The 26,021-nt window shown below is 40.8% G+C and overlaps 1 protein-coding gene across 4 annotated transcripts in view; it reads right to left on the reverse strand.

Annotated features, from left to right (window-relative positions):
* ARFGEF1 (ADP ribosylation factor guanine nucleotide exchange factor 1) overlaps positions 1 to 26,021 on the reverse strand; it is a 148,397-nt gene that overhangs the window by 81,252 nt on the left and 41,124 nt on the right. For 2 of the 4 annotated variants that reach the window (XM_061600560.1, XM_061600578.1), the window contains exons 2-13: positions 25,411 to 25,441; positions 23,102 to 23,258; positions 22,425 to 22,571; positions 22,064 to 22,243; positions 21,481 to 21,757; positions 21,019 to 21,132; positions 8,803 to 8,978; positions 6,364 to 6,497; positions 4,546 to 4,780; positions 567 to 666; positions 288 to 427; positions 73 to 181 (exon numbers count right to left, since the gene is read on the reverse strand). In XM_061600560.1, coding sequence (XP_061456544.1) covers positions 73 to 181; positions 288 to 427; positions 567 to 666; positions 4,546 to 4,780; positions 6,364 to 6,497; positions 8,803 to 8,978; positions 21,019 to 21,132; positions 21,481 to 21,757; positions 22,064 to 22,243; positions 22,425 to 22,571; positions 23,102 to 23,258; positions 25,411 to 25,441 — 1,800 coding nt within the window. Of the gene's footprint in view, positions 1 to 72; positions 182 to 287; positions 428 to 563; positions 667 to 4,545; positions 4,781 to 6,363; positions 6,498 to 8,802; positions 8,979 to 21,018; positions 21,133 to 21,480; positions 21,758 to 22,063; positions 22,244 to 22,424; positions 22,572 to 23,101; positions 23,259 to 25,410; positions 25,442 to 26,021 lie in introns of all 4 variants that reach the window. The other 2 variants (XM_061600570.1, XM_061600552.1) reach the window with 1 other exon arrangement.

Genomic DNA, 26,021 nt, shown 5'->3' on the forward strand with positions numbered 1-26,021 from the left:
AGGAATATCAACGTCAGTGTGTTTGTAGTCAACAGGTCACTAAGGAATAAGAATATCAAAGCAGCAGCTTACCTAGAGTTGTTTGAGAGTTGGGATTTACATATTGATCCTTACTCCATTCCACCATGCACTTCAAGATAGATACTAAGCATTCAAGACCCTTCTTTCTCAAACTTAGCTCCTGTAATAAGTTGTATATGTTCACAAAAAGATTTAGGTAATATTAAATTTTAACTTAATCTTTTTTCACAATTAAAAACACAGTGAGAGATGTCAACGGTTCTTACCTGAATGTTGGTCGTGCCAAGTTCTTGGCTGCCCCTTCCTTGAGCAATCTTGGATAGGTCGTTAACTAGTCTTTCAAATATGTTTGCAGCATTTAAATCACAATCATAGTTTACGTAGATGTCCACTACACTCTGGGCATCTGTAACAGCAACAAAATTATACATTGAAAATCTTTGCTACGTAAATGGATAGGCATAGCAACAAAACTCCTCAAAACCAGGAAAACATGTGATCCTAAACCTTCTAAAAGCAAATAGGTATGCCCAATGGAGTAATACCTGCGCATATCCTTGTCAGTGTTTGTATAACCATCCATTTATGATCAAAGGAGCTAGTGGAGGTTTCTAAGATATACAAAAAAATCTCCTTGAAGAAAACCTAGGAAAAATGGTACAAACAGATAAGTTATGTTTATTTCCAAAAACGTGTACTTCGTGCATGAACACTCCCCCAAAATTATCTCTTAGAATAGAATAGCATATATAGAATTCATTGTTTTAATCTTGCTATATATTTGTAGCATTTTCACAACTTTAGAGCTTTGATGCTATGAAATATATTATTCCCTTCATATAAACAACAGGCAGTCATGTGTCGTTACAGCCATGTGTTGCACAGGGACATTTTAATTTGAGGAAAATGATTCATAGAGAAATTCATGATTATACATGGCCTTAGAGGTCACAGAGTCTGACTTTAACAGTAATTGTATTTACTCCAATTACAGTTCTATCAGCTACATTAAATTGCATTTGGATGTCCTGCTAGGCAAAGTTGAAAAAAACAAAACAGAAGAAAACCCGTGCAATTTTGGTTTAAGAAAAATTAGGATCTGTGCACTGAAGCCAGCACACAGAAGGAGGGAGGGAGAGTGCAGGGAGTAAATGGATCCAATGCTGGTTCCTGGCTTCATAAACTATGAACCATAACATCCTAACTGGTTCTCAAAGTGATTTTTTGCCGCTTGGAAAAAAACACTCCCTTAAATACAATTCTTTCTTCATGTGTAATTCCCTCCCCTTGAATATTAGGCAGGCACCATCTCTGCTATCTTTTCCACACCTTTTGAAGACTTTCCTCTTTAAGTTGAGACCTATCCCAGTCTGTGTCTGTGTTAGAATTGCTTGTTAATATGTGTTTTTTTAAAATAATGTTTTTAACCCTTTTTTAAAAGATGTTTTTAAAGCTTTTTTTTTTTTTAATTAACATTGTTTTGTTTTAATGTATTTTAAGGTCTGGTTTTATGATGTTTTAAAGTGTTTTTAGCATTTCTGTTTGCCGCCCTGGGCTCCTGCTGGGAGGAAGGGTGGGATATAAATCAAATAATAAAGAAATAAAATAAATAAATCCGCCAATAGTTTTCAGACTGGTTAATATTCTAGGGCAGTGGTTCCCACCCTTTATGAGTACGGGACCCCTTTTAAACTCAAAAAATTTTGTGACTCACACATGCTAATTGTTGTAATTTTAGTATCTGTTAATTGAAAAAAAAACATAATGAAGTAAGTAATGTCATTTTTTATTCATCTCAACAACAAATATGATGATATTTATTATCTGCCCTTCACCAGGAAGTCCCAGGGCAGATTACAGAATATAAACAACTTATAACAAAATTTGAAGGATAGTCAACTTAGATAACTAGGGGCCTCATGCGCCAACCCCATACATGTACACACACACACACACACACACACACACACACACACACAGAGAGAGGGGGTGTTGTTGTTTATGATTGGAATTTTGATTAGATGCCAAACAACTCACTTGAGGAGAATGTCACACAATAAGAGAGACATCATATACACAGACCAAGGAGACAGCAGAACTCCCACACAGATTCCAGCAGTTTCACTGGGACTTTAAATCTGTCAGCAGCTGCAACGTAACTACAACAGTTTCTCCCCAGTGAACAATAAAGCCCCAGGTTATTGACTCACATGAAAGAACAGTCAGTAATGTTATCTGGAGAGGGTTTAGGAATTCCTCATATTATACAACCTCATGTTTTTCCTATGTAGAGGCCTGCTTTTATTTATTTATCTTTATTTATTGCATTTGTATACCGCTCCATAGCCGAAGCTCTCTGGGCGGTTTACAACAATTAAAAACATTTTGACAGCAAAAGGCTCTATTCTTATTCCTCTGCAGACAAAATAGCCTCAATTAAACTATAATTAATAATTACGTCTTAATTAATATTTGCACAGTGATCAAAAGCTGTTAGGCACATTATAGTAGCTAACAAGGTTCCTATGTCACTGGAAAAGATACAGTAGGGTGCAGAAGAGAAAGCTCCCCTCATGTGGTTTCCACCTAAAAAAAGCCACAACATACACAGAGCAAGCATTATGGAAAAATAGTCAGTATTCAGGAGGATACAGAGTGGGAATGGAGATATATTTATCTTTTCTATTCTGTTCAGAAAGTAATCAGAAGCAAATATTTGGCTGCTTACTACAAATCAAAATGTGACATTTAATGCTCTTTGCTTTCTTGACCATTCTGATCCTTCAGCCTCTATCTCTGTTCTAGCCCACTTCTTACATGGTCATAGGCAAAGTGCAAGATTTCTCCAGAGGTTCCTCTTCACCTCCTTCAGCTCCCTTCTTCCCTCAACTTCCTGTTTCAGATGTTACAAAGAAATGTGTTTAAGGCTGCCTTGGTATCACCAGCCCACATATGTTCACTGTGCAAGTTCTACTTTGAACATTACAAATGCATTCACCAGCAGAACACACACACACACAAGATTGCTACAGAGGTGAGCAACCTTACCCTCAAAGTGCCTTGCAAACAATTTACAGTGGCCTCCAAAGGGTGTAAAACTCCATTTCCTGGAGCTGATGTCAACAGACCTCTGACAATATGGAAAAGCTCCACTGGACAGCTACTTGAGGATGTGATGGTGGCAGAGAACTGGGTCTTCTTTATCACCCTCACCACCACACAGTAAGGCACAGTTATGTTTTACTCGTGCCCAATCAGCCTCACAGCATGTCTTGTACTCTAGCCGTCGTCTAGCCTGTTTCATGGCTCTTAGTTCACTGGTGTACCAAGGTGCAAGCCGGGCTCCACAGTGCCTGAGAGGGTGCTCGGGGGCAACCATGTCAAGAGCCCAACGCGCCTCGCTGTTCCACAGCGTGACAAGGGCTTCAACAGGGTCATCTGCTCTATCTACTGGGAATCCGGTGGATTCCATTCGTGTCCAGGGGCAGACCATTTTAATCTGTCCACCACCCCTGCAGGGAAGGATTGGAGCCATAAGTCTAAACTTCACCAGGAAGTGATCTGACCATGACAATGGGGTGACATCCACCACCCCCTATCTCCAGACCACCCCTTCCTTCATCTGGAGCAAAAACCAAGTTGAGGGTGTGTCCTGACCTATGTGTGTTGGACCAGTGACAACTTGAGACAACCCCATGGTCATCATGGAGGCCATGAAGTCCTGAGTCAGAGCACTAGAGGCAGCCTCAGTATGGACATTGAGATCACCCAGCACTATCGTTCTGGGCTCCTCCAACACCACAGCCGAGACGGCCTCCGCCAGCTTGGTCAGAGAAGCTGCCAGGCAGCAGGGTGGATGGTACACCAGCAGCAACCCTAGTTTACTGTCTCCTCAGCCCAACATCAAGTGCAGGCCCTCACAGCCAGCTCCGAGACAGAGGGGTTTCCTGGTGACAGAGATGGAAGTTCTGTAGACCACAGCAACTCCTCCCCCCCGTCCCTGCAGCCTGTGCTGGTGTTGCACTGAGTATCCAGGTGGGCAAAGCTGGGTCAGATCAACTCCTCCCAGCTCACCCACCCAGGTCTCGGTAATGCACACCAAGTTGGCACCTTCATCCACAATCAAATCATGGATGAAAGTGGTCTTATTGTGTACCCATCTGGCATTAAACAACAGCACATGCAGGCCAGTGGGCAGAGCAGATGAGCAATGAGGAACCCACCCATGAGAGGAGTGGCAGCAAGGAACAAGGTGCAGATAGCCTTGCCCTCGTCTTCTATGGTAATTCACCACATCCCCATTGCTATATTTACCTCTGCCTGTAATCACTGAAATTTTATTTTATTTAGAACAAGGTGGTGTTTAAACCTAAAAAGGTCTAAGAAGTCTGAGACTAGAATAGAACTGTTCTTTGGCAAACCTCATGTATACTCCAGGGTTATTTTATTTTAACTGAACTATATGTGTTGCCTTGAGGAATATTGAATTACTTCAAGGTGTTTAAATTACTGAATTTATCTTACCTCAATCTGCATTTTCAGGTGTGTCTTAAAATTTGAAAGTAGAGTTAGAAATATAGAAAGTGAAAGTTCAAACACTTCCGGAACAGATGAGACTCCGTTTTTAGACAGTGCAACACAAAGATACTGCTTAATAGCATTAATAAACATTTCATTTGTCCTGAAAACAGGTCCTGCATTCTGCAGAATAGATAGGAGCAACTGCAGTGAAAGGATCTTTGAGCGCAATTCATGAGACCTAAAAGAAATAATCATAGTTATTTGAATAGTGGTGGATTCTTTTCTTTATGAAAACTATCTCTAACTTCACTAAGTTATTGGGATATGGTAGACAATAATAAATATAAAAATAAACCAACAATTTAATGTATTAGGCTGTGGCCATTAAACTATGATTGACTGAAAGTGACAGATATTGTATAACACATTTTGCATTTCAGACACCCCAGCAAAATGCTCCAATCAGGAGCAGTAGTTTAATCACTCTCATTGCTAGGGACAGCACCTTGACCTTTTTGGAGCAGTTACAATCTTATAAATACTACCAGCATGCCAGTTTCCGAAACACTCAAGTCAGTTCTCCTAATATACTTTTTCCTTTGTGACTGAGAGGGGAGAAGGGGAAAACCCTCTCTTTTTTTAAATCATAGGAAAAAACAAGTATCAATTTTGCTCTCTCCAATGGCATGGGAGATTTACCTCAGCTTCAGATATTTTGAAAAAGACTAATACCACAGTATTGTTCATCATTTCTTTAAAAGAATAGGTATGTACTATACACTGTAATTTAACAGACAATCTGAGAACAGCTTCTTGTGATATTGCTAAGAGGCCAGAAAAAAATGAAAATCAAATTGGGTATGTACTAGAAAATTTCTATACATTGCTGGTCTAAGAGAAAATTTGAAAAAGAGCAGTACAAATAACATTAAAATCATTTTAAAGCCATTAAAGTTAACTCTTACTAATGTGCCCATATAATAAGTATGGAATTGATGTTGTGTTATAATATCCTGCAGTATAAACACTATACAATTTAGTTCTTTATTCTTTCACCAAAAGGAATTTAAGAGCTTCATAAATACAGTTGTTTTAACAATGAAGCTCTAACAAATGGGTCATCACAGTTATATTATACCAATGTATTTTTCTATATTATGGAAGCCACTCCATTTTGGCCACCTATAAAATATATTCAGTGTTGGATCCAAATTGGATTCCAATATGCTAATCCATGACATGGACATGCTAAGATCGAACCTACTCCTTGTATCCAATCCATAGTAATTTCTTAAACCACAATTTCCCTTTTATATGTTAGCACTGATGATTAATGTTATATTTGTCCAAAACACCTCAAAAACTGGCTCCCATCCAAATAATTTCTTCTAATATTCTCAAACAAGGGTTGTTCAGTAGTATCTATTTTGTGGTACAGAAAAATCTATGTAAGGAACATGATCATGAAGATACTGGATTTCTATAATATGTTATTAACTGGTATTCCAAAGGAAGATCCTCTTTCCTGAAACCAATGGGGGGTGTCTATCCAAGTCCTTCATAAAATCCAATTGACTGCAGAGATGACTTCATATGGATGGAATGGTCTATCCAACTCAGAAGTTTCCAAATGGAATTATCTGGCTTAATTTATTTTGATCAGTCACGTTGCAATAGATTCTAGCTTTCTTTTTATATGATTCAATGAGAGTGATATAGCTTTGATGTTATATACTGCATTGCATGGGGGTATCAGGGGAAAGTGCTATTGTGCATGTATACATAATCTAAGTATTTCACAGCAGAATAATCCCAACTTACTTTGGATCAGGTGGCCCATCTGACAGAGGCTTCATAGAGAGTTTACACAGTGACCTGAATACTAGGAAGGCATCCTTTTGCAAAATGTGGGAAAATTTAGCACCAGGGGTAGGTCCTGAAGAGTTTCCAGATTCCTAAAGAACATAGCATAGTATGCCATCTTGCATTAGCAGGGGTGAACCAAATAATTCCCATCTTGGAGACAGAAGAATATGATACAATATTCTCTAGTAAATAATGCAGCTGTTAGTACTAAAATTTTCAAAGTAAGCTGTCATTCTCAAGAATGTGATGCATATTGGCTTTTAAAAAGCTAATTGGTTCAAAAAGTCAACATGCATCACATTCTTGTTTGACAGCGATCAGACAAATACAAAGTTGGCTCATGGAAAATTGTAGTTACCAAATCAGAAGCCAGCACTTTTTTGGGATTATGCACTCTGCCCTTGCAGGTATTCCCCTACGAGAAAGGAATTTCTCTCCTCTCTCTTTAAAGACATTTTAGTGGGTCTGACATGACCATGTGCTAACCAACCTTTCCATTAACCCAGGATCTGAAACTACCTCAAAATGCAGTTTCCTGAGTTAAAGAATATGATAAGATTGTTATCAGCAGTTACTGCTGGTGTGAACAGTCACTATGCTTTTTTGGCGTATATTTTAGTCTATGCTTTTTGCATATATTTCAGGCTATGCTTTTTGCATTTCCTTACCATTTGATCTCACTGTTTACATTTCTTTCTCTATATCCATGTTTGTGGCCCCATTTGTATGTTATGGTATGCCATAAAGAACTTGTGATTTGTTGCCCCAAGAAAAAACAAACCACAAGCACTAGTTCACACATCACAATAAACCAAGGTTCATGGAAAGTTGCTCCTGGCTTCAGGAAGGATGGAGCAAATCAGAAACAATTCAGCAACGTGCACTTGGCATGCTGTTAATTCACAGTAAGTAATCAGTTATGGCTTACTGTGATGTGTGAACACTGTCGAACTACACATACATTGGGTTGTACCCAGTGCCAGTCCTACTCAGAATAGTCCCACTGAAATTAATAAACATAACTAACTTAGGTTCATTTATTTCACTGGGTCTACTCTGAGTAAAAATTAGTTGGATGCATCCCAAAATATACATATACACAACACTGTCAACTGAAGATAACACATCATGCATCTGAACTCTAGTCCATGAAAGCTTATGCCATTAAAAAGAAAATAACTTCAGAACATTAAAAGGAATGCTTGAAACTATAATGCATTATAAGAGTATTATACAACAGTGAAAAGTTTTAAGCAAAATACTTTTATATTCACCACTATAAGCGAAGATGATATAAAGAGTCTTATGACATAGGGTTTTATCCAACATTGTGCGCACAAGACTCTGCTTGTGCAAGGGGACTTCCCTTTCCTCCCCTCTCCCTCCATGCTCTCTAAATCTGCTCAGGAGCGTCCTCCAACTCTCTGAAGCAGATTTTGAGGGTGTACATGCTGCTGGAGAGCAAAGTTCCACTGTGCAATCAGAACTCTGCTGTGCTTGTGGAACAGCTATGACCCACACTTATGAAGTGCAGATGAAAGAAAACAATAGCATTTTCCATTATACACATTTGGAAGGCTGCAGTTTTTAAATGAGTAAACAGTGGCCCTAGACTTTTTATGTATCCACATGCAGAGCCCTTGGGAAGTCAAAGAGATCACAAGTGGCTCAGAGAGTGAGTTTTAAAAAAAGTTACCAATTTATACCAGTTACATTCTTGAAATTACGAAAAAGTGAAAAATATCAAATCCATGCTGTTGTAAATTCAAGAGTCGGAGGTTATTCCTAGATTTTATTTATATTGCAATATCACACGTCATCTTGGCCTATGACATATTAATAAACTTTGTCATGTGTTTATTTTATTTATTTATTTATAGAATTTATTAGTTGCCCATCTGGCTGGCTGTCCAGCCACTCTGGGCAACGTACAACATAGGCATATAATACCTAGACACTGAAAATCTAAAAACAATGAAGATAAAATCTAGCCCACCCCAAAAGCCTGCCTGAAGAGCCAGGTCTTCAAGGCCCGGTGGAAACTCATCATAGAAGGGGCATGGCGGAGATAATTTGGGAGGGAGTTCCACAGGGTGGGGGCCACAATTGAAAAAGCCCTCTCTCTAGTCCTCACCAGTTTGGCTGTTTTGACTGATGGGATGGAGAGAAGGTCTTTTGAGGCTGATCTTGTTGGGCGGCATAGCTGATGATGCTGGAGGCGCTCCTTTAGATAGACTGGTTGTACTGATACACATAAGTAATTAAAAATTAAAATATCTGGACTCCAGGATTCTGCAAGCTTTCTGTACACAGCATTTGCAATATAAACTTTTCAAGTACTATAAAATACCCGCAAACATTTTAAATTAAATTAAAAACTTGTACTGTGTTTACCTGAGTGTCATTGGAAGAGACTGATAACCTGTCATCAGGTAAAGATGGTGTATAAACGACAGAAATGGGTGTCCCTGGAATTCCATTTGCCTGGATGTTTTCACTGTCACTTCCATCTTCTGAAGTCCCCAATGGTCCATCTACCATACCCTTTTCCACAATTCTTTCTCCTACATCTAAAGGATAAAAAGAACCATGTAATAAAAATGTGGTATTTAAAAGGATTCATAAAACAATTAGATATATGGGATATTAATGATATTGGAAAAATAAAATATCAACTATTTCCTGCACACCTTTAAAAAGAAGACCAGAAGATTTTTATGACAAATAATCTTGGTTCCATACCACATTGTATTCAATACCACATTATATTCAAATTAGTGTCAGGACAATACATCTTCAGCATTAAAGACACGGCTGGAGAACTATCATCTTCCCCAGAATAGTAGATTACCCAGAGCATAATGTTAGCACCTATGAATTAAGACAAATTTTCAGATATAGTGTCAGCAACTCCAGGTCTTGAACCAGGAATCCGGCTTAATGAGCTACCTGGAGCTACTGTGGGTTTTAGATTACTTTGTTGTTGTTATGTGCCTTCAAGTCAATTACGACTTATGGTGACCCTATGAATCAGCGACCTCCAATAGCGTGTGTTATAAAACCACCTTGTTCAGATCTTGTAAGTTCAGGTCCGTGGCTTCCTTTACGGAATCAATCCATCTCTTGTTTGGTCTTCCTCTTTTTCTCCTGTGCATGTAAAGATGACCTCAGGTGGGGGTAGCTAGCTCCACCTAGCGGTTGAAGGCGGAAAGAGCGCTGTTCAATTTTGCAGGGACTTCCTGCTTCCTGTGGTTCCTTTTCTCAGTTCTTTCTGCCTTCACCAAAGATGGTTGACTTTGCTCTCTGCTCTCTTGGTTCAGGCCTGTATATTTCTATGTTTGTTTGTCTTTAGTTGTTATTCCTCTTGGGTTGGTTTCATCCTTTCTCCCATTCCCATGGGTATTCAAGAATACATATATGTGGGCCAGTCACTGCCTCTCAGCCTCAGAGGAAGACAATGGTAAACCACCTCTGAATACTGCTTACCAAATTCTTTACGTGCCAGCAGGCACACGGAAAAGGCTTGCCCGCCTAAAACACCAGACATCGGCTTTCCTTTTCTTTCCCCCACTTCAACCGAGGCTGCAGTAACAGGGGAGCGTCCCTCAACCTGCAGCAGCTATCTGGCTGCCTACCCCATGTCACCTTCTCACCACTGGAGCCATTTGTGGCTGCCAAGCTGCTACATTGCCGCATCCGCCTTCCTCCCCCCCATCCTCACAGTAGCCCAACGAAGGCCACCTAGGTGCTACATTGCCGCATCCACCTTCCTCTCCCCCATCGTCCTCACAGTAGGCTGCAGTAGGCCCAATGGAGCAGTTTGCGGCTGCCAACTCCTGCCTCCATCCCCCTATCGCCCCTCGTTGGCATAGGCCACAGCAGGCCCAGCAGAGCCTTTCGCAGCTGCAAACAGCCCGCTCACTATCAATGCAGGCTGCAGCAGGCCCGATTCAGTCCACCTTCGGTCTCCTGCCTCCATACAGGCCCGCAGCTTCAGCCACAGGCCTCCATTTTAAGACTGCCCCATAAGCCCCAGACCATATGTTGCTCCCATGAGGAAGGGAATCAGCGGTTCCCACTAAGGAGGCCAAACTGCTCCTGCCAGTCACAGACCACCAGACGCCAGAGACAGCTGCTGAGTCCAGCAGGCAGGAGGTTGCTGAGGCATGTATTCAACTGGGCAGGGTGGCTTCAGAGGAATCTTCTTTGGAAGTGAATAGGCAAGATGGTGATGTATGCCAGGATGATGGCAATAGATGTACAGCAAGATATCCACAGAGCTGCTTGCAGATTGCAAGAGACCAGGAACCTCTTTCTGAGAAGGAAGAGGAGGACAACCTACATTTTAAATTGCATTTTCTCTGCCACATCTTCTCCTGAGGACTTCTCAGGATTTCAAGAGGCTCCCAGTCGACGCACATCTTTGCAGGAGTCTGAACAGGTGTGTGTGTGCATCCATCATGTGGCCATGCTCACCAACTGCAACTGCAGTTTTTATCCCTGATGCTACAACAATTGAAAGAACAACTAAGAGAATCCTGGCTAGTAGGATTTGGCCAGAGACCTGTCGGCTTCAGCAGTCTCTTCAATATGTCCTGGAGAAGAAAGGGGGCTGCTAGACCTTCCTCCCAGAACTGGGGAGGGCTCAGTGCATTCAGGCTTCTGACCTGCTGCATGCACCTGCAACTTCAAGACCACCACGAACCAATTGCACATCACCAGATCCACATGCAGCTGCTCAAGGCAGACACCATGGCTATGTGGAAGACCAGAGCCCAGACCCAGACAATAACTTGATTGTTCCGGACGAGGAAGAGTGGAGCAGAGATTCAGAACGTGAAGAGGTTGCTACCAACAGGATCTTCCAAGAAGCCCACTTTCTTCCCTTCCTGTGCAAGGCAACGTGAGCACTGAGTTTGGATTCCCCAGAAGATTCTCCAGTCCAAGTTGCATCTATGTGTCCAGACCAACAACCCAAATCTAGGGTGCTGAAACTCCCATCCTTAATTGAATTGGGATTCAACGTCCCTTTGCAATTTAAGAAGTCAGTTCCAACAACCAATAAATATTATACACTGCAGCTACAGCTTATGGATCAGCTGAAAGCCTCACTGGGGGATGCTCCCATAGTAACTGTTAAGCCCGTCCTTGAACCCAAAGGACTCGGTTGCCCATCTCAAGGACCATACGGAACACAAGATGGATCAGGGCCTCAGAAGAATCCACGAGGCTAGCGCGTTATCAATTGGGGCAGTATCAGCCTCCTTTGCATTTGCTAGAACTTCCCTCCTCTGGTGGGAAGACTTACAGGATGGCCCATAGCAGGACCCAACTCGAGTCTGCAAGTCCCTAGTGAAAAATCTCCCAGGTGATGAGCTTCATGACTGATGCATCAATGGATGCCACATAATTCGAAACACAGTCACTGGCGGTGGGTGTCTTTACTTAGGACACTGTGGTTGTGCCATTGGGACGCAGACCCCATGGCTCGCTCTACTCTGGCCTCAGAACCCTACATAGGAGGTAAAAGCTGTTTGCTGATGCTGCCCTCACAGACGTCCTGGAATCTAAAGAAAAGAAGAAATCCCTCAACCAGGAAAAGAGACAATAGAAGGTCCTTTCGGAGAACCCTCATCCTTATCAGATGGCCCAGCCCTTTTGAGGCTCCAGGCCATTGGGAAGGGCTAAGGAGAGGTGACCCAGCTGCCCCCTATGGAATAGACCAGAGCAGCCAGGTCAGGGGCCATCAGCAGTTCTGCAACAGGACCGGATTAGGGTCCCTATCGTGTGGATACAAACACAAATTCTGGCGCCAGAACCACTCCGGTGGGAGGTCGCCTCCACTGGTTTGCCCTTCAGTGGAGGGACATATCATCGGACCAATGGGTGCAGCAGACCCTCTGGCATGGGCTACATCTTGAATTCACATCCTCGCCTCGCCCAAGGTTCATACCGTCTCCCAGCTCAACATCTCCACACAAAGGGAGAAGATCCACCAGGCAATCTCTCACCTGCTTCAGATAGCAGTAATAGAACCTGTTTCCACAAGAGAGGGATTTTTGGGAAACTACTCACTCTTTGTTACAGTTGGGAGAAAAGACAGTTTGTTCAGAGCAGTACTCCACCTGCAGAACCAGAATGAATACGTCACATGCCACAAGTTTCGCATGGATACCTTTACCTCACCTCAACAGACTTGCCCCTATTTTTCCACATTACCTCAGGTTTGTGGTAGAGGGAGACCATTTCCAATACAGGCCCAGGCCCTTCGATCTGTCATCCACCCCCAGGGTCTTCACAAAGTCATAGTGATCCTGATGGCATGCTTCAGGACGTAGGGAGTACACATTTTTCCCTACCTGGAAGTTTTCCTAATTTGATCATCGATTCACAAATCATGGGAGCATCTACACATCACCTTAGCCTGTCTGAAGGACCACGGCCTTTAATCAATCATGCCAAGAGCCAGTTGTTCCCATCTCTTCGCCTAGTGCATGGAATTATTAGACTGGCACAGGACAGAATAAACAAGACATGTGCAGTGATGTCACATCTTCTGGCCTCTACATCAGTGGATCCCATACAGTGGGCAGCAGCCCTAGGGTCAATGGTTTCATCAAATCGGTGATGCCCCCACAGGATGGGGGGCTATACATGATGGCCAGATGATCCAAGGATCTTGGTTGACACAGGAGTCCTTACTCCCCATCCATCTTCTGTAGCTGTGTGTGATCCGCCTAGCACTAAAGCACCTAGTGAGATTGAGGCAGTTGGGGATGCTGCTTGTCAGAACCAACAATGTGGCTATCTACCTCATTTGAATCATCAGGGGGGCACATGGTCGGTTCAGCTCCAGAGGAAAGCCTCACTACTGTTCCTATGGGCGGTGCTTTACTTGGACTCAATCCAGGTGGAATACCTCAGAGGGGAGGACAACAGTCAAGTGGACTGGTTGAGTTGGGAGCAAATCCATCAGGGGAAATGGAAATTCCACCCAATGGCCTTTCAGCAGTTAGTGGACCACTTGGGAGAGTCAAAATGGATCTCTTTGCCAACTACCTCAACTGTCTGGTGAAAAGGTTCTTCGCCAGATACGCAACGCCAAAGGCAGAAGGAATAGATAACCTGACATCCCGGTGGCCTGCAGCTCATTTGTACGCCTTCCCTCCACTTCCAGTTATTCTGAGGATACTCTTAAAGAGCTACTGATCGCTCTATATTGGCCAAGGAGTGCCCAGGTGTGCCCAGGTTCCGGAACTTGTGACCTGGCAGTCGCTCCTCCTTGACAGATTTCCCCCAGGGATGTCTGCTATCACTAGGACAGCTTCCCCTCCCAGACTTGGGATGCCTGGCACTTCATGTCTGCAATTGGAGAGGTGATGCCTGCTAAGAAAGGGCCCTTAGACATTGGTAGTGGAGACAACGATGGCCTCTTGACATCCACCCACTATTCGGATTTATGAGGGCACGTCGAAGGCTTCCTCAGCTTGGTCTTGGTCTTGCAGAGAAGCTAAATGAATTCTTTGCATCTGTCTTCACAGTGGAAGATATAGGGCAGATCCCTGAACCTGAACTAACATTTGCAGGAAGGGATTCTGAGGAACTGAGACAAATAGTGGTAACGAGAGAGGAAGTTCTAAGCTTAATGGACAATATAAAAACTGACAAATCACCGGGCCCGGATGGCATCCACCTGAGAGTTCTCAAAGAACTCAAATGTGAAATTGCTGATCTGCTAACTAAAATATGTAACTTGTCCCTTGGGTCCTCCTCCGTGCCTGAGGACTGGAAAGTGGCAAATGTAACGCCAATCTTCAAAAAGGGATCCAGAGGGGATCCCGGAAATTACAGGCCAGTTAGCTTAACTTCTGTCCCTGGAAAACTGGTAGAAAGTATTATTAAAGCTAGATTAACTAAGCACATAGAAGAACAAGCCTTGCTGAAGCAGAGCCAGCATGGCTTCTGCAAAGGAAAGTCTTTCAGTAACCTATTAGAATTCTTTGAGAGTGTCAACAAGCATATAGATAGAGGTGATCCAGTGGACATAGTGTACTTAGACTTTCAAAAAGCTTTTGACAAGGTACCTCACCAAAGACGTCTGAGGAAGCTTAGCAGTCATGGAATAAGAGGAGAGGTCCTCTTGTGGATAAGAAATTGGTTAAGAAGCAGAAAGCAGAGAGTAGGAATCAACGGACAGTTCTCCCAATGGAGGGCTGTAGAAAGTGGAGTCCCTCAAGGATCGGTATTGGGACCTGTACTTTTCAACTTGTTCATTAATGACCTAGAATTAGGAGTGAGCAGTGAAGTGGCCAAGTTTGCTGATGACACTAAATTGTTCAGGGTTGTTAAAACAAAAAGGGATTGCGAAGAGCTCCAAAAAGACCTCTCCAAACTGAGTGAATGGGCAGAAAAATGGCAAATGCAATTCAATATAAACAAGTGTAAAATTATGCATATTGGAGCAAAAAATCTGAATTTCACATATACGCTCATGGGGTCTGAACTGGCGGTGACCGACCAGGAGAGAGACCTCGGGGTTGTAGCGGACAGCACGATGAAAATGTCGACCCAGTGTGCGGCAGCTGTGAAAAAGGCAAATTTCATGCTAGCGATAATTAGGAAAGGTATTGAAAATAAAACAGCCGATATCATAATGCCGTTGTATAAATCTATGGTGCGGCCGCATTTGGAATACTGTGTACAGTTCTGGTCGCCTCATCTCAAAAAGGATATTATAGAGTTGGAAAAGGTTCAGAAGAGGGCAACCAGAATGATCAAGGGGATGGAGCGACTCCCTTACGAGGAAAGGTTGCAGCATTTGGGGCTTTTTAGTTTACAGAAAAGGCGGGTCAGAGGAGACATGATAGAAGTGTATAAAATTATGCATGGCATTGAGAAAGTGGATAGAGAAAAGTTCTTCTCCCTCTCTCATAATACTAGAACTCGTGGACATTCAAAGAAGCTGAATGTTGGAAGATTCAGGACAGACAAAAGGAAGTACTTCTTTACTCAGCGCATAGTTAAACTATGGAATTTGCTCCCACAAGATGCAGTAATGGCCACCAGCTTGGATGGCTTTAAAAGAAGATTAGACAAATTCATGGAGGACAGGGCTATCAATGGCTACTAGCCATGATGGCTGTGCTGTGCCACCCTAGTCAGAGGCAGCATGCTTCTGAAAACCAGTTGCCGGAAGCCTCAGGAGGGGAGAGTGTTCTTGCACTCAGGTCCTGCTTGCGGGCTTCCCCCAGGCACCTGGTTGCCCACTGTGAGAACAGGATGCTGGACTAGATGGGCCACTGGCCTGATAAGAACATAAGAAGAGCCTGCTGGATCCAGCAGGCTCTTCTTATGAAGAAGATACCTCCTAGGAAGCTGGTATCAGTGAGGTTCTCTCCTTTTTCAAGATGGGTTAGCATTAGGACTCTGACCCAACTCCTTGAAGCATCAGGCTTCAGCTCTGTCAGCAATTCTGTCCTGATCACCAGTGAATCCACTGGGATCTCATCCGCAGGTTTCCCTTGCAATGCTGCTACCCAACATGGGACCTGCACAAGTGCTGGCTGCCCTTCGGAACCTCCCTTCAAACTACTCAGTAAAGTTCATCTCCACCTACTGTCCTTCAAGGTGCTATTTCTTCTGGCCATTTACCTCGCCTCAGAGAGCATCACAGCTGATCACAGTTGACAAGCGTTACTGGGTGTTTTCATAAAGATAGGGCTGTTCCCAGCACTGTCCCTTCATTTCGTCCTACAGGGTTGTTTAACTTCCTCTGTCAACAAGAGCTTGTCTGTGTCTTTCACCCAGCCTCATTAGGGAAGAAGGTTTCCACCTCAACACTAGCCAGGTGGATTAAGCATGCATTACATTGGCATATGCTTCCCTAAGGTGAATTCACCCCACTATGGTAGTGGCCCACTGCAGTAGGGTGGCATCCACATCCATAGCATTTTCCCACAGTGCTTCCCTCCTGGAGATCTGCAGAGTAGCTACATGGGCTGATCCTAACACATTTAGGACCACTGTTGTCCACACACTGGTAACCTCTAGGCTGGATTACTGTAATGTGCTCTATGTGGGGCTGCCCTTGAGGTTGGGCTGGAAGCTGCAGCTGGTGCAAAATGCGGCGGCGAGACTGCTCACTGGAGCAGGGTATCCCCAACATGTCACCCCGCTGCTGAAAGAATTGCACTGGCTGCCCATTTGTTACTGGGCCAACTTCAAGGTTCTAGTTTTGGCATACAAAGCCCTATACAGCTCGGGAACAGGATACCTGAAAGACCATCCTACCCCTTATATACCCAGTCGATCACTGCGCTCTGCTTATCAGGAGGTTCGTTCTGCACAATATAGGAAACGGACCTTTAGTGTGGCGGCACCTACCCTGTGGAATTCCCTCCCTTTGAATATTAGGCAGATGCCATCTTTGCTATCTTTTCGGAGCCTTTTGAAGACTTTCCTCTTTCAACAAGCCTTTTAAGTCGAGACCTATCCCAGTCTGCATCTGTGTCAGAATTGTTTAATTTTTTTTTAATAATGTTTTTAACCCTTTTTAAGGTTGTTTTTTGAAAATGTTTTTAATGGTGTTTTGTTTTAATGCATTTTAAGATTTGTTTTTACGATGTTTAAAGTTTTTTAGTGCTTTGTTTGCTGCCCGGGGCTCCTGCTGCGATGAAGGGTGGGATACAAATTAAATAAATAATAATAATAATAATAATTTATCAAACTCTACAAAATAAATGATTACGCCTCTATTGAGGCAACCTCTGGGCGGAGAGTGCTACAGTACATTCTCCCAGACCAATAATGTGGTTACAGCCCAGCTATATTTCCGCCCTACATGGGTTAGCTTTGGTATATCCCACCTGAGGTCGTCTTTACATGCAGAAGAGAAAAGATATTCGGTCTTACTGTGAAACAGTTTTCTCTGTGCAAATCAAAGATGGCCTCAGGGCTACTCCTTATGAGGGCTGGGCTGCCATAGTTAAGTGAGTCTGTGTTTAGCAGAGAGTGTGTGAGTGGTTTGTTTTTCTTCAGTTGTGTTTTCTACAGGTTAAGTCTGTACTCGCTTAATTTGCTTGTCATAAAGAAATGAGATAAGGAGCCAAAGGAAGCAGGAAGTCCCTGCAAAATTGAACAGCACTCTTTCTGCCTTCAACCGCTAGGTGGAGCTAGCTACCCCCACCTGAGGTCATCTTTGACATGCACAGCAAAAAGTTTCATGGTAAGACCAAAAGTCTTTTCTACTCCCTTCTGTTTTTCCCAGCATTATTGTCTTTTTTAGTGAATCATGTCTTCTCATTATGTTTCCAAAGTATAACAGTATCATCATTTTAGCTTCTAATGATAGTTCTGGTTTAATTTGTTCTAACACTCAATTATTTGTCTTTTTCCACAGTCCATGGTATGCACAAAGCTCTCCTCCAACACATTTCAAATGAGTTGATTTCTCTTTTATCTGCTTTTTTCACTGTCCAACTATCAAATCCATACATAGAGATCAGGAATACGTATCTTGTATATATGTATGCATATCTTAAATTATTGGTATTTCTCCCTCCAGTTTTCACACCTCCTTCATCTTGGTCCAATTCCGCTTTCTGTATGATACGTTCTGCGTATAGATTAAACAAGTAGGGTGATAAAATACACCCGTCTCGCACCCTTTCCGATGGGGAACCAATTGGTTTCTCCATATTCTGTCCTTACTGTAGTCTCTTGTTGCGCATCAGGACAATCAGATGCTGTGGCACCCCCATCTCTTTTAAGGCATTCCATAGTTTTTCATGATCTACACAATCAAAGGCTTTGCTGTAATCTATAAAACACAGGGTGATTTCCTTCTGAAATTCCTTGGTCCGTTCCATTATCCAACATATGTTTGCAATATGATCTCTGGTGCCTCTTCCCTTTCTAAATTCAGCTTGGACGTCTGGCATTTCTCGCTCCATATATGGTAAGAGCCTTTGTTGTAGAATCTTGAGCATTACTTTACTTGCATGGGATATTAAGGCAATAGTTCGATAATTACTGCATTCCCTGGGATCTCTACTCTTGCATTTAAATTTACATCCCTACTCTTGGTTTAAATTTCCCTTTAATTTCTCTAATCTTTTGGAATAGGGCTCTTGTTCTACCTTTTTTGTTGTCCTCTTCTATTTCTATACAATACCTATTGTAATAGTTCTCTTTGTCAATACGTACTAGTTGCTGTATTATTGCATTTAGGGTTCTGACTGTGTTTCTATCTCCTTTTGCTTTCCTTCTTTATTTAACCATTGTAAGAGTTTTGTCAGTCATCTATTGAGGTCTTTCTCTCTTTTAACTAGAGGTATTGTCTTTTTGTATTCTTCCCTGATAATGTCTCTCACTTCAATCCATAGTTTTTCTGGTTCTCTATCAACTCATATCTGTTCCTTATTTGATCTTTATATTCTTCTGGGATGTTATTTAAATTGTATTTTGGCATTATGATTGCTGTGTTGTTCTTCTTTAGCTTTACTCTGATTTTTTATATTACCAGTTCATGATCTGTACTGCAGTCTGCTCCTGGTCTTGTTTTAGCAGAAAGTATGGAACTTCTCCATCTTCTGCTACCAATTATATAATCAATTTGATTCCCATATTGACCATTTGGTGATGTGTACAGTCGTCTTTTTGTCGCTAGTAGAGCAAACCCGTTTCTTCTTAATTTCTCATTTCCTGCATAACATATTTTGTAGTTGCCTGATTGAAAGTGTCCCATTCCCGTCCATTTTAATTCACTCACACAAAGTATTGTAATGTTGATTCATTCCATTTCTTGCTTTCCTTGGTTCATGCTTCTCACCATTCCATGTTCCTATTGTGTATGTCGTACAACTCTGGACTCTCCTTTCGCATCTGTACGTGTCAGCCTCCAGGCTTCCTTTCGGCTTTGATTCGGTTGCGTCATTAGTCACAGTGCTACTCGTGCTTGTCCATTGTTCTTCCCTAGTAGCTCGATGAGTGCCATCTGACCTGGGGTCTCATCTAGTTTAGATTACTAGTCTACTATTATTACTAAGTATGACTGTAACTTGTACATTATTTGTTATGACAGTCTTTACAATAATTTTTCAGCCCTAAACAGGGTCAGAACCCCAAAATTTCCAATATTTTTTCAGCTCTCATAAAACATTTTAATAAAGTGTCGTAACTTATAAACATCTCATTAAACTTCTCAGCAGAGAAAGAAAATCTGCTGTGAAGAGCTCACACATACAAGAGAAAAAATGAGGAGTGAAAAAAGATAGAAATAAATTGTCAAACCCTGATAACTCAAACTAGGTCAACTCATTAGCTCAAATATCACTTAAAATCCCTTCAAGTTTAACAGAAACTTGACTGCCCAAAACATTTTTCTGCTTGCCTTCCTAATATGAGCACCATTTCAGCTAAAAACAGGCAATGCATCAAATACAACTCAGAGGTGAATAAACTAAAGTGCCCTTTAACTCTTCAGTTTCCATTAAACTACAGTCCTATAGTTGTACCAGAGACATTTAAGAAATCAATTTTAAAGATTGTTTTATTATGTTCATAATATTGAAAAGTTGTTTTTGCTTTCAGTTATATTTATTATGTTTTATTATTTTTTGTTACTATGAAATTGTTTTTGCAATGTATTTCTGTTCACCTTGTTGTAAGTCGCCTTGAGCACAATTTTTGTGGAAAGACAGCATACAAATAAAATGATGAATGAATGAATGAACAATGACTGCAAGGCAAGATTAGCTGCAAGACACAGTATTTCAGGCCTGATTCCAATATAACAACCTAGCTGTCATGAACCATGGTTTTATAAAACCTGACTTCATGTCCTGATTTGTAAATGCAGATTAAACCAGTTTCCCAGTTCAAATGTAATGGGAAACTTATTTCAACACCCTCGAAAGTGTTCAATTTAGTGCCCTGATTTGCATGTACGCCAAACCATGGCTTAAAGCAAACAATCAAGTGTGCAGGCTCCAGGAGAAGAGATCACAGCCATTTTAATTCTCCCTGGTAATTTTGCTGCTACACTGCAGTAAGTTGTGGTTTAGTATAGTGTGTTGTCCAGACCCGGGTGTATGGTTCAGCACTACCAGACACATCATGAGCTGTAAACAATAGGACAAACTTAGTTACAGCTCATGGTTTGTCTGGAGACAGCTAAACCATGAGCCTGGATTTGGATGACATACTAAGCCAAACTATATTATAGTTCAGCATAGCAGGAAAAAACTGGGGAGGAGCAAAGCAGCTGCAATCTCTTCTCCAGGACTCCACACACTTGCACATTCACAAGTGACACTAAGGTAAACCATGGTTTAGAGTGAACCATACCAATGTGCATGAAACAGGAGGGTATGTACAGGCATATGGCTTTTTTCATTCTGATAAATCATAATTTATTAGACTGAGATTGCTGCATATGAATTGTATGTATTGCACAATATTTTAAGTCAAGGTGCCAATCTAAATAATTACTTTGCTAAAATAAAAGCCCAGCTTCTTGCTCTACCCACATACCAGAATTTTATCACCACTTCTTTCTATAAAGTTCCTGCAAGTCAATTCAGCAATATGCTTTAAAGACAAGTAAAGTACCTCTTACAACTATGTTCACCATTTCCTGGACTATACTTTGTACAACATCCTGTGCCCTTTCTTCACATTGATTACTTTCTCCATCGTATGGCCGTGTATCATTTTTAGACAGAGCTACAAATAGAAATAGGAAATATATTACTTAAATCAGGATTCCATTCTAGTCAGCTTTATGACTTTATAAACAAATAACTCTTCAACAGATTATCTAATGATTATTCAATGCACTTATTTAATCTGAGTTGCTAGAAATTACCTACACAGTTCAAGAAAAGAAGTAAGCAGAACATCAGCTGTGACAACAACATAGCTTTGTAAAGAATCCACAAGCCTGGTATCAAGGCCAGCTAGCACACTACATGTTATTTTTTGCCAACTGAAAAATAAATTATTATTTCTTACGACGACAATAAGAATTTATACCCTCTTTCACCCTGTTATGATAAAACCACCCATTATTACTTTCTGCTGCTGTTGCCTGGTCAGCTTCTGTCTGTTCATTTTCCGCACTAGAAATATCAGACCCATTTTCTGCTTCTGTGTCTTCTTGAAGGCTTTTGTCCACATCATTTGCATGATGGTCCAAGTCCCCCTCATGATCCTGTGAGAGCTGATCCACAGTCTGCTCTGAAAGATGTCTCAGCTGAGGTGATTCAGGCTCATGATGGCTTAAAGGTGACTGTTGCAGATGGTGCTGCTGCCGATGTCTCTCTTTCTCCATTTGCTTGGCTTCCTGAAGCTAGGAACAAATTAAATAAATAATGTATTTTAAAAAACCTGTTCTTTCAGAAAAAGCATGCCTGCTCCTCAGAGACTATGAAACATATATATGCATACATGAAAAGATACACAATTCAGGGTTTCTTTCTATTTTTCTGGTGTGCAGCTGTACTCTAAACATGAAACCTACAGTATAAAAGTTAAATTATGTGTCTTCCACTGGAGTATGGGACTACTGTCAAACGAATCCAAAGGCTGCATAGCAATACAAGAGATTAAAGATGCATTTGAAATCATTCTTAATATGAAATGTAAAGATACCTACTGCTTGGTTTTCCATACGTGCAAATATAACATTCAGCATTTGTGTGAGAGTGGCCTTGGCTGTGGTTTGATTTATGAGATTTTTGCTTGCAAGATAGATATTGTAACATGTTCTTACAGCTTGCAGCACTGTCCCTTCATGAATCTCTATGTGCTGAGATGTTACTGCTGTGAGTAGAGCCTAAAAAATAAGAATAAAGTTAGGGCTGTCAATAACAATTCAAAAATCAACCAAACTATTACATGCTTTTCATTTCAGTTCTTGCTAAGTATGCTTGAATTGCAAGGCAATGTCTTGGGCCTACAACTCATTTCAACAGCAAAGTGTGATGATAGCTAACAACCAGCTGATGTCAGATTACCTTTATAATTTGTAGCTGAACCCCCTCGTCTGTCTGAGGACCTTGAAAGCAGCCGCATATTGTTTCAATAATTCTATCAATTAATTTTTTCCCAGGAGCTGTACTATCTGGAGCATTGCCAGTCAAATGTCCATAGGCTATAAGTTTCTGGGGAGTAAAGCAAAAATACAACTGAACAAGCAAGCTTAACACATTATTATACTTTGCACCTTACAGGTATAATTTTCATCTAAATTAACACTGCAGAGATTTTTTTTTAATCCTGTGATATATTTGTGATGAGGAGAGAAACAGAGCCAAGAAGATACTAGCAAGACACTGGTACATTCCACCATAACCACTCTTGCTCCCTGCCCAGTTCACAGTCACCATCTTTTACTGTGGCATTTGAATTGGGGCAAATGAGGGTTACCATTACCTGTCGTTTAGCTCCAAATGAGAACCAGAAGCTCTAGTTTGAAGTGGGTTTATGATTCCAGTTTGAGTCAAACATCACAGAAAATGTACCCTATTTGACAGTAATCAATGGTTTCTACAAAGTGAAATTTTATGAAAAACAGTTTAGACCTCACTAGTTGTACTACTTTATAACAAATTTTAAGAATCTAGAGATACAAATGTCTTTCTAAACCATAAACTTAAAAAAAAAAGTTAATGACATGTAATTCAGTACAGACCTGCAAACAATCCAACGATGTACTAACAATTCTGGGACACTTGGACTGGCATGCCAATTCAAATGGTAAGAAGTACTTGTCAGCCTCAATAAAGCTTGTTTTTGATTTCACGGGTGGAAGAGTGCTTGAACCTGGCTTTGCTTCTCCATGAGGAGGACTGAATAGAAAAATCCAATTAGAACGGCAGTTAACAGCAGAACAGCAGTATGACCGCAGAAGCATATACAGCTAATCACCACATATTTGTTGCATATTCAGCTTTTCTATTTTAACAATAAAGAGTTCACCTTATCAATTAAAACTGATATTAAATAAAGACAGAAATTAGTAAAAGTAAACTTACAAGCCAAGGCAAATGTAGCAATTGCAGGTCCTTGAAGAAAATCTGAAATAATTGGAATCAGCTAACTACTTGGTTAATTTTGTATGCCTGTCTGGATACGGAGCAGGTTTTGTCCTCAATATGGATAAAAGGGCAATAAGCACAATTACTTGTAAAATTGATGCTTCGTACAAGCCAGCACTTTAAAAAAACGTGTTCGTCATTTACTTGAATGAGACTGTGTTCCAGCATCCAGTTGATGATTTCAATTTGAGAGTGATCAGAGGCAAGGATATTTGCCCTCTAGTAAATTAGGATTAACCTCTTTTCAGTTTATTTAAGTAGTGACTTCATGACAGGTAAGTTTCATTGTCCTATTGCACACTAACTCCAATTATTTGATATTGAGTGACAGCTTTTAAATCCTTCCTAGCTATAGGTGTACATATATTTTGCAACGCTTTTCCGGTACCTAGCCTAGGATGTCCACTCAATTGCATAGTGAGGCTTTTCCTTCATTTCCTCCCCTCTGTAACTGTCATGAATACCCAAATGTGCACTGGGGGATCCCCCCAACTCTTTGGATCACATCTTTGGGGCACAAGGGGGCTGCAAGAAGAAAGAAAGGATGGGGAAGTCCACTCACAAAATGTTGGATGTCACCCTTCACTTTTATCTAAAACTGTTGGACTAAGCGTTATCAATTCTACATTGAGTTGTCATCTCCCCACCACTAATGTCTTCAGCTTATGGATGTGAATACATTTTATCAATATTCGTAGGAGTGTGGCCCCTTTCTGCAGTAACTTGTAATCAGAGTTGGACATGGCATTTACTGTGGTATTGCAAATGCTGCTATCACATGTATATTCATCCTGTTCCTCTACATATTGTTCTTTAAACAGCTTGGTCAAAGAGGCTATATATTAGTACTCCTGTACATTTTGCAGCTAAGGAAGACCTATATGAGTTGAAATGTGTCCAGTTTTTAGTTATTTTTATTTGTACATATTTGTGGATCACTGCTAGGAATTTTGGTTCAGCTGATACATTATATATAATTATAAAGAATGTTACTTTGTGATTTAAGAATTATTTCCTAAACTGCCATGTTTGTTCCACTTGGGTTAAGAATTTCATTTTGTACCTTTCTGATTTAGAACCGTGAGACATGAAAACCTTCCCATTCTTGCAAAATGTGTAAGGTGCTGAACATGATCAAAACTCACATCCTCATCAAGGCAGGGTTTCCCTTATAATGGAAGTCCACACAATTTTTTGAGAGGGTATGTTCTTTCTTAGTTCTTTGCCATTTTCTTTTATATATGCTCCATTATGATGTTTCATTTATTTTGGGTGAACTTATAGACAGACATAGAATTTAATCTAATCTTTGATCCAATTTCCATCTGAAAAAGTTACAATTTGTAGTTCTTTCAAAAACAATGTTTCCTTCATATGAGGTACTTATAGGGGAATTTGTATGATGAGACCAAGGTTTACATCCAAATACTGTTCTGTAATGACTAACCAAGTATGAAAAATGTGTTTCTCCCATAGGATGTCTGCAGGCTTAATTGTTCTTAGTAAGTATGTTCACTGATCCAACAATATGCTGACACATTATATTTTTTTCCATGTGTAATTTGAAGTCAAAGTGATTAGCAAAATTTTCAGTAACTGAAGTAAGTTATTTCTCCAGCATTTGTACACTACAATAGGTTTTAATATCCTTAACTTAAAGCATGTCTGCAGTGAGCTTACTACACTCTAGGATGGTAACAATGATGAAATACTTTACTTGTGCAGCTTTCCCCTAAAAAGGTACAACGAACAGCAGACCTAATATCTGTACAAATGCTGCTGAGTATATTTTCAATATATTTATTTATAACATATATACCCCGCCTTTCTTTTCATGATTGAAACCCAAACCGACTTGGTCGTAATAGATCAAACTATTCACAGTCAATAAAGAAATAAGTACCTTTGCTTTCCAGTTTCTGCTTTTATTTCCTCTGGAAAAAAAGCAATAAAAACATGCATTACAAAAGTTACAGAAATACTAACGTAAGTAACCTATCATTTAATAAAAACTAAATTATAAAAACTTATAAATATCACTCTGCATTTCCAGTGTTGCTCAACTGCCGCAGAAGACATAAGGACTACATTATTATATATACATGATTGCATCACAGTATGATTCAGCCCACTTAAAGCACATTTTAAAATAAAATAATGGGTGTAAATCTTAAGTTAACCAAAGTAAAAAAGACTGTCTGCCTGCTTTGTCGTTGTTGTTATGTGCCTTCAAGTCGATTACGACTTATGGCAACCCTATGAATCAGTGACCTCCAATAGCATCTGTCACGAACCACCCTGTTCAGGTCTATGGCTTCCTTTATGGAATCAATCCATCTCTTGTTTGGCCTTCCTCTTTTTCTACTCCCTTCTGTTTTCCCCAGCATTATTATCTTTTCTAATGAATCATGTCTTCTCATTATGTGTCCAAAGTATGATAACTTCAGTTTCATCATTTTAGCTTCTAGTGATAGTTCTGGTTTAATTTGTTCTAACACCCAATTTATTTGTCTT

This window comes from Rhineura floridana, chromosome 1 (genome assembly GCF_030035675.1).
Source record: "Rhineura floridana isolate rRhiFlo1 chromosome 1, rRhiFlo1.hap2, whole genome shotgun sequence".
NCBI lineage: Eukaryota > Metazoa > Chordata > Lepidosauria > Squamata > Rhineuridae > Rhineura > Rhineura floridana.